This window comes from Embiotoca jacksoni, unplaced genomic scaffold, assembly GCF_022577435.1.
Source record: "Embiotoca jacksoni isolate LCO1_2020_lvr unplaced genomic scaffold, fEmbJac1.0.p SCAF_32, whole genome shotgun sequence".
In the NCBI taxonomy this organism is placed as follows: Eukaryota; Metazoa; Chordata; class Actinopteri; family Embiotocidae; genus Embiotoca; species Embiotoca jacksoni.
In genome coordinates, this window is record NW_027185384.1 from 2,110,549 (window position 1) to 2,120,035 (window position 9,487).

A 9,487-nucleotide genomic window follows, 5' to 3' on the forward strand; every position below is an offset into this window, starting at 1 on the left:
AATACACCTGACTTTTTATGTCTATTTTGTTTTTGTATATATGTAATATCCTTATAACTAGTAAAAGGATAAAATAGAAATTTAAGTGTTAGGGTTGAAGCCTAGCTTTCTATTAAGACTGTAAATGATTTATTTCACATATTTATACTATTGTATCCATGTTTTAAGATGTTCTGTTCCCTGTAATCCACTGTATTTGTAATTATCTTTTACGTAATGTATTTTTACATTATTCTTGTGAAAAAAAATCATATTTATGTCAAGTTTAATGCGTCACAAATTCATGCTTAATTTTCTTTTTAAAGTTTTATTATATTAGTTGTGTTACAGACGAAAAGAAAGAACAATACATTTTCATGTAAACTTCTGTAAAACTAACATAACCTCTGTTCTTTGTGCAATTTTAGCTCCGCTGGAAATTCTGGACAACAAAAGTCACTTTTGAGTTCAGCAACTTTTAATTTCTCTACACGTTCCAACAGCCAACACAACAATACCGTAAAAACTGCAGTACCTCAAAATGTAACAAGAATATAGCGACAAAATCAATATAAGTCCACTGGCAGATAATAAGTAAAAGTACAGAACATACAACATGAGAAATATTACAACTAATTACTTGAAGTAAGAACTCAAATGACCAAACCCCAACACAAAGCTACTCATGCAGACAAATGCTATTTCCTTCTTCGAGAAATTATAACGCAGAGTGGATTAAAAACAATGCAGAGCGTTTAGTTCTCTGGCTGATACAAAAAAATAAAAAATGGTAAGGACAACAATCCAAGTATTAACTTCATGGATAAAGGACTCCCTCATGTTTTACATTAATATAATGAAATGTGGCACTTACTATGACAATATATAGTTATCTTGAACAGTTATAAAGAACTTGTTCTTTGTAAAGAATCTGAAATGCTACTCTGCTATTATTCTAAATATATAAGCTTCTTCTTCTTTGATTTATAAAACTTGCTGTATGAATTATATGGTTTTACTTTTTATCTCTTATTTACTGCCTCCTAAATAATTAAAAAAAAAAAATTATGAAATGAGGTGTCACCATGCGGTTGAAAAATGGATCATTGTAACACTGTTTTTTTTCCTTGTAGTTTGTGCCTTTTCTTTCCTTCTTTCTACTAAAACAACCAGTTTGACAGTGCTCAAATCAACTTTTGACATGTCCGCAGCTGCCTCCCCCCCGACACACACACGCACACAAACACACTTCCTCAGCTTTAGTTGTTTCTGGTAGAAAAACAGACTCCTTCAACTGCATGAGCCAGATCTTGCTTTTAATTGGAGACGACAGAGTCCTGAGCGGTGTCCTGAGGAGGGCGTCCTGCTGCTGGGCTGCTGCTGAACATAAGCTTCCTGATGATGTCCGCATAAAAAGGTCCATAGACAGCCTTGTTGTAGTTGACCAGGGAGATGAACTTTGCTCCCAACATTGCTAGTTCAGGCTTGACAGCGGCCAAGCCAGCTGGTACCTGTTCAAGTTTGACCCGGGGTTTGGGGTCACAGATGAGCGCCTTGAAGTACTGCTGCACACGATCCTCTGCAGAAAAAAACAAAACGTAGAAAGTGAGACAAGTTTAATACACTCGTACCAACGCACATTTCTCTTCCAATTAAAATAGTCTTTATGGTACAGACTCTTCACGTCACAGTCACCCCAGCTCACTCTAACTTACCAACTAGAGTGCGGATGGGATTGTCCTTCTGGGTGATGCTGCAGATCTGCCCCGTGAGGGTGGTCTGCAGCGCTGGGCTCAGTGCAGGGTAGTCCCTCTCTGTTAAAGACTTGTTGAGCTCACAGCAGATCTGAGCGCTGACGCCTTCCAGTGACTTTTCGAGGTTAAAGTCCCTGTAGACATAGAGGGAGAAGTGCGTTTCGGGTACGATCGAATGTTTCATGTGAGCAAGATCTTAGATAATCTGTAATAGTGGATTTAATGTAAATTTGTGGATTTATGAGGGATAAAATAAAAAGGGAACTGACGGCCTGTGCATCCCATCCAACAGCACACTGATCATCTTCTTCAGGCGGTCAGACAGGGAGGGCAGACCCTCGATAGGGCCTCCGATGGTGCTGAAGATGATGAGCAGCACCTCATTCACCGCCTGACTCCGCTGAAGCTGCCACTGAATCTCCTGAAGACGCGTCTCATCTGTCACCAACGTCTAAAGGAGATCCATAAAACACACACGGCCACATAAAGGGTGGAACATGCCCTCAGGTCACGCAAAATATTTAGATGTATAAGCATCACCTCCCAAGCATAAACTGTCTAAATGTCTTCTAAACTTTTATCTTAAACTGTCAAGAGGTATATTAATATATATATATATATATATATATATATATATATATTTCACACATAAAGAGCAGAGAAATTGAAATGTTATACGAGGGACGATCAAAAAGTTCCAAGATTGCTACCGTTACACGCGAACAGAGCATAGTACCGTGATGTGCACAGAGTAGAGGGAGGTTATAACCTTCAGAGGTTATACCTACAGTATTCATTACAGTATTACATCGCTTGATCAACACCAGCACCTAAGCTTCACCTGTTTTTCTGCTCACTGGTATGTGTGCAGCCGCGATGTCACCATGGACCTGAAACTTGCGGAGAGAGTTCGCACATCAAATTTTGCGTCACATTTTTTGGGAGAGAAGTCACAGGGAGCTAATAAGGGTGGTAGAAAGCAACGATTGTGCTGTTGTGGGCGAGAAACGCTGTGATCGGGCACCTTTTCATGTCGGAGAACCAAAACGCCATCGCGCCACAGTTCAGGTCGTTTGCATCGGATGTTTCCGCTCGGATGCTTCAGAACGTCACGGTAGCTCTCGGCGTTGACAGTCAGTCCCCGGGTGACAGACGTACGGGTGCACAACCACCTCGGGTGTCAAAGAAAACCCACCTGGTTGTGCTTCTGACCTGAAACACCGGCTTTGGGTCTTGGACAGCGACCTCCTGCTCCCTCTCCTTCCACCTCTCCCGGCTCATTGCTTCTGTGTGTCGGCTTTCTGAAGCATTTCAAGGGTCTCTGTTGACGATTTCCTGAGTTTGACACACTATTCGATGTGCTCTTTCTGCTCATGTCTACGGTGAAATCTAAGCTGCGCCCAGACCAGTGGTCATAAAAATGTGTGTGACTCAGGTGCCGATGTTGATCAAGCGACATAACTTGGAATACTAAAATTGCTCTGCTCGCAAACAGGAACAGTCTCAGTTCAAAAAGCCCTTCGTAAAATCTCTTTCTCTTAACTGCATATACAAATACAAGCCATTACCTCGGGCAGTAGGTTCTTATTGTAGTCCCATGTGAGGATGCGGAGGAAGGCAGCATTGAGGATCTGGAAAGGCCCGGGCACCGGTGGCTGTCCTTTCTGTTCCTGAGGGACGGCGGCTGACAGCAGCTCCTCCAGCACTGACTTCATCCAGGAGGTGGTGCGGTCTAAAGAATCTGAGGAAGTTTCACAGTAACTCAATATCGTAGTGGTATTTCAGATTTTTCTTTCACGTTGTTTTGTGGTGTAATTCTAGGACTTTCTCATACAAAATATCATATTCTTAAATTCTGTCAGATTCTGTTTGTCAGCAACAAATTCCTAACTACATACGAGTATATTTTCTGTAATGCGGCAAGTTATGTAAGCTGCTTTCACACATGAACTGCAACCCTGAGCAGACATTACCCAAAGGAGCTTCACGTGAGAGGGCAAATGATTGAATCGGTAGGATCAGACATTAAACAGACTTTACCCTGCCGGCTTCATGGTACAGAGTCTGTGCAATGTCCAATTAAACTCACAGGAATAGAGTAAATTTTTGTCCAGAGAATTCACAGCGAACGAGTGGGCATGCTTTACATCGCCTGAACCACATCGAGTATTTCCAGCAGGTGAAACCGTGTGCCGCATAGAATCTCTACTTGTGTGCACGAAAAGCGCAGCTCCAGACAATGTCCAGGCCTGATTCTCGGGACGTTGTCCAGAGGTTATATGAGAGAACAGCTATATATAGAAGAATGTGTTATTGTGAACTTACTGGGTACTGCATCCAGGATGCTCTGAAACCGTGCCCTCTCATATTCGACACCGTGGCAAGCCAGCACCGGCTTTAAGCTCTTAATTGAATGGTTGACCATGTCCGCCTTCATCAGGTCCAGCACACGGAATATCTCCCTAATGTGTAGAAACAAGCCACAGGAGTTACCTTGCTTCTTTTAATGTACATAAATAAGAAAAGTCACAGTTTATGCATTTTTCTTTGGTAATAAATGTTTGATAGCAGCATCGAAACCAAAGTTATGTAGTTACCTGAAGAGTGTCACTATGTTCTCTGGGCTTTCCTTTAGCTTCTTGATTTCCTCATCCCTCACTGGTGCACACATCTTGCCCATGGTGGTGATAATGTAAGAGGCAAGCCCCTTGATGTCAACCGCGTCGTTGTCAACCTGCTGACGAATCAGGTCCATGTCCAGCACCTCCATGATCTGAGTCCGCATCCGATTAGCACCCGGATTAAGGAACGACAGTAAGATCTGTGCATTGAGGGAAAAAAAGTTTATTTTTGAATATCATAATAAAAAAATTAAAAAAATGCTCAGTTATCTTCTTCAGCCAGAGCAATGTGGTAATAGATTTAGATTTAGACTTTATTAATCCCACAATGGAGAAATTTAGTCATCACAACAGCATAGAACCACAAAAAAGGTGCACACAATATGAAAATTTTTTATAAATACGTATACATAAAATAAGATGAATAAAAATAATTATTTTAGAAAAAAAATAAGAGCAATGAATAAATACACATACACAGACTATATACACAAAAACAAATACAATTTAATTAAAATAAATAAATACAGCTTGGGATGAATGGAAAAGTGTCAGGTGCTACGAAATGAAATGAACAGTGCAAAGTTATTTTAGGGTGGTGTTGAATAGTCTGATAGCCGTTGGAACAAACGACCTGCGGTAGCGCTCTTTCCTGCACTGAGGGTGCAGCAGTCTGCCACTGAAGGAGCTGCTTAAATAAAATAAAAAATAATAATAAATAATTCCTACAGATGTAGTGAAGCAGTGAGCATCAGATTGTGTGTACTGACCTCTCTGATCTCCCCCAATAATCTGATGGCTTGTTCATACTCAGGCGGGTCGTTGTTCAACTCAGCCTCCAGGATGTCCCAGAATGCCTTGTGGAGATTATCACGAACTACCTTCAGTAAACTTTAAAAAAAAAAAAAAAGAAAGAAAAACAGAAAGGGGAGTTTTAGTTTTGCAAACTCCCGGTTCGCTTTGAAACAACTCAACTGAATTCATTAGATTCACCTTTACTCTAAAGTAACTAAATTACCTTTAAAGGAGGAAACAGAAGTTAATGTTTTGTGGTTCCACGCCAATCATAAGCATTAGTAGACAAGTCCTAATAAACTGTGCATCTACACTTTGTCCCTTTTGGTTAGTTTACATTTGTAACAGTGTGCTCCCTCTTCTCGGTACTGTGTTTGTTAGAGTTCGCCACAATTTCTGAAGCTGTTCTTGTTTTCTTATTTAAATATTTCATCAGTCTTTTGTGTGAACTTCTGGGCAGTTGAGACACAAATAATGGTGTTGCTTTTTTGCAGTCTCAGTCACCAGCTATTCAACTGTAAGTAAAACAAGACTCACATTCATCCTTGGTGATAACAGTCTTCTTTCATGAGAATTACACATTTTTATTAATTCTGTAAAGCTCTATATTTGTATAAAGCATAGATACCACTAGCAGCCCTCTCCGATCACGAACATGTTCCGAATTTCAAGTTAAATGTCTGTGAACATGACTGATAACAGCGTTAAGTGAGAGGCATCAATGGTATAAACCTAAAAAAATTATGTTATTAGTCAGCAAAGCTTGTGTAATCAAGTCATTTGCATTATTAAACATTTTCTTAAATCCTTTATATGATAAAATTATATTTAGGTTCACTACTAATCTACAAAACATAATGGCATGTGCACGAATGGAGACCAAAGTTCTTTTTTAAGCTTAGTGTATACCCGTCCTGACGAAGGCTATCTCGGTCCACATGGAAACTGGGGTTCACAGTGATCTCATGGGAAATGCTGAGATTGAACAGGTCTTTCGCAGTATCCATGACTTCATCCAGGGTTATAGTTTTGGGCGGGCTTGCTGTGGAAACCAAACATTGAACAACAACTTCGTAACTTGACAAACAAGAGTTTGTGTTAATCTATTAAAGTTGCATGATAACATGTAACTACTGATAAAATACTGGAAACCTAACAACACGTACAAACAATACAGCATTGTAAATATACTTTTTCAAAATCAAGCCTGACTCTGTGCAGAAACCAAACCAGCAAAGGGTCGAGGGGACCAAACTCACAGGAGGGCGTGCAATGCTTGCTGGAGGAGTCGCTAGTGAAGCTTTCGCGCGAGCAGTCCAGGTCGCTGGTCAACGTCATGCTGTCGCAGCGGTCCGACGACGAGTCCACATCGCTGCCTTGGTCCTCACCGCTGGACGTGGAGGTGAGTCGCTCATCATTTAGAGGCATCTTGGGTTACGGCTGCACACGAGAAGGTGGTAATGACTCTTAGCTTGTTGACAGTAACTTAAACACAAAGCCATTTCTTAACACTTTGTCAAACTCAAACAGCAAGTCTGAAATCAATGGATATGTTAATGTTTTCAGAAAAACTTGGAAGAAACCAGTTTAGACCGAATTATCGTTAAGAAAACTGTAGTTCTTAGCAGTTCCTGAAAGACACCTACAAAAACAATAAAAAAAAAATTAAAAAAAAAAAAAAAAAAAAAAAAAGATCTCTGATGTGGCGATATTACATCAATATGAAGAAATCCCACAAAAAGACCAAAACAAACCAAATAATCCAACTGAGCTGTATTGTTTGGGTTGTTCAAGCCGGGTACTTTGTTCTCTGCAACGTATAGTTTTGTTGTTGTCCAAAAGCTATTTGAATGATGCAAATGTTTACAAGGGATGAGATGTTCCTTAGTGAATATATACACAGACACTGTAGTTAATTTTGAGGAAATCCTATGTAAACTATCTCAGAGTCCCAGATGAAGCTTTACCTTAATTTACTTGCGCTTGTATGAATGGGAGAGTGAGCATGTGACTGCCAGAGAGAGAACGCACATTTTTCATCGAAGTAAGAGTCGTCGTTGCCAATGCAGTTAACAGAGTGTAACAAAAACACCAGGCGCGCTCAATAAAACAGCTGGCAGGCCAGTCACCATGGAAACAGAGATAGCAGCCTTTTTGTGCAGAGTTTCAACACTAACATCTTATTAAACTCGCTGACAGAGCATGAAGCAATTCAATGGAAAAACACTGGTTACGTGTTTGTTTTTCTGCCACCGGGGTTACAACCCCATCCAAAGTCTACACACAAACAGAACCCACGTCCACATAGGTTTAAACAAAAACCTGTATTCCTTGAAGATGAAAGGGACCCTGTGTCCGTCTGTCTGAGATCAATTGTGTCTCCAGGGCAACGTGGGACAACAGAGGGCTTCTCAACCGTCAAACCGATCCCATTACACCTGTCCCTGTGTTGTCTGCCTTCCACACAAATAGATTGTCAAGCAGAAGAAAGGTGCCATTTGTAATGAAGAAACGAATATGAGCTAAAAAAAAACCCCAAAACAAACTAAGTTAAACCATGAATCAAGCTAAAAGCACTCGCCAATAAAAACACAAATCACCACACTTGGCTAAATTTAAGTAGTAAGATCTTTATTACTGTAACACCTACGACTAAGCATGACCTCTGCCTTTCTAATATTATCAAAGACATACAGTGCTGGCGGGATGACACTTGGGTGTTCCTGTCCCTAGAGTTATCTGCTGCCAAAAACGAATGCACCCTCCCTGGCAGCTCTTGTGGTTTAAAGATAGCCTGAGGGGGTGAGGATGATGTGTGCGGGGAGTGCGCGACTTATGTGTACCCCTGCTATATCCGCAGCTCGCTCATTGCATTATCTGCTAGACTTGACAGCTAGGTCAGAGCAACGCACCGGGCCAATTTTCCACGATTATCTGGAGGGATGAAAGCAGTGCAGTCCAGAAAACTGATTACGGATTAGGTGTACATCTGCTGCTTCATTCTGAGAAAGCCTCTCCCAAGTAGTTTGCGCGTTTGGTGTTACGCCGTTATAACAGATCACCAACGCAAAAGTAGGAGCTTTTAACCAAAACACTTCACAAATATGTGTAGGAAGCGAATGTTAAGAAGCATTAAGAATGATATTGATTAATCAGTATTTGGAGTACACAGAAGACTGACATGCAGCATTGGAATGTGATAACAATATATCTGGAAGAATATTTCTATACCTTGCCCAGGTGTTTTGGATGTAAACAAATCAGCAATCAAAGGAAATGTATTTTCAAGAGGGAACAGGTACTCGAATGCAGATTACATATCGTTACAGCAACTCCTGCAGAGACAAAGACGGGCTCCTGAGATGCGGGGTTGACTGCAGTGTAAAGTAAACAAAGCAGTGGATCAAGGAGGCCGGGCCATCCACACGGGGACTCTCCTTACTGGCTGCAGCTCCCTGTCGCTCACCACTACATGGGACATCTTTGGTTACATCGCAGTGCACATGGATAAAGAAATATCCACACACACGTAAGAACAGGGTACACGTGATCCGAGCTGCAGACCAAAACAACAACTCCACGTACATTTACAGTGCGTTTTAATGAGACCCACGACAACAAGTCCAACGTTATTACGAGAGGCGAAATGTGTTGTAGCTGTCAGACTCATCTGTTGTTTACACTGTAAACTGTATTGTGTTACCTGACTGAATCCTGCGGCTGTGCAGCCACAAGATAATAAGAATAATAAAGAATAATTGATATTTATAAATGATTAATTTGGTTTTTAATAACACATAGCAGCTGTACCGTGACATTAAAACGGACATGCTCGCTGTTAGTTGGACTCTTCGAAGACTATTTTGTTTCCGCTCTACAACAAAGCGACACCAACGTTAAAGTTAGCCAACGAGGAAGTGAGTCACAACCACGAACACGTGAAAATGTGCTGAACAAAAGCGACTTTTACCTCTATTAAGTCTCCGGAAAGGGAGACCGACGCCAGCTCAGCGCTGAAGTGAAAACTCGCGGCGGTCCTGAGCTGTTCGTGTCTCTTTTTAAAGGTCCTTCTCTCCCAGCTGGCTCTAAGGGCAAAACAGGCGAAACCATCTCGTCCGTAGGGGTGTTCAACTGCCAAACAAATGCGAATACATGAAAATGAAATGCTTTTATGGAAACACTTGAACATAACTTTTAAAGAGTACATATAGGGGTAAATATACATTTTTAGATCGATAAATATACAATTTTGCAAGATTTTTACACTGTATCACCCTTAGTTGAAATGGTGCGCTCCTCTCTGCTCCATCCATGTTCACGTGGGACGTTTTTGTTTAC

General features: G+C 41.0%; 1 protein-coding gene across 2 annotated transcripts; it reads right to left on the minus strand.

The window, feature by feature from the left end:
• Positions 1 to 291: 291 nt before the first annotated feature.
• On the minus strand, positions 292 to 9,220 carry tcp11l2 (t-complex 11, testis-specific-like 2). Of its 2 annotated transcripts, none has more exons than XM_069164902.1 (10): positions 9,120 to 9,220; positions 6,409 to 6,589; positions 6,059 to 6,191; positions 5,125 to 5,245; positions 4,331 to 4,554; positions 4,059 to 4,195; positions 3,302 to 3,474; positions 2,003 to 2,184; positions 1,695 to 1,867; positions 292 to 1,558 (listed from the first exon to the last, which is right to left on the minus strand). In XM_069164902.1, the coding sequence occupies exons 2-10, from the start codon at positions 6,575 to 6,577 to the stop codon at positions 1,296 to 1,298; spliced, it is 1,575 nt and encodes a 524-aa protein (XP_069021003.1). In that variant the 5' UTR covers positions 6,578 to 6,589; positions 9,120 to 9,220; the 3' UTR covers positions 292 to 1,295. The 2 variants fall into 2 exon arrangements, with proteins under 2 accessions (XP_069021003.1, XP_069021004.1); XM_069164903.1 differs by lacking the exon at positions 9,120 to 9,220 and adding an exon at positions 8,381 to 8,489.
• Between the last annotated feature and the right edge of the window lie 267 nt (positions 9,221 to 9,487).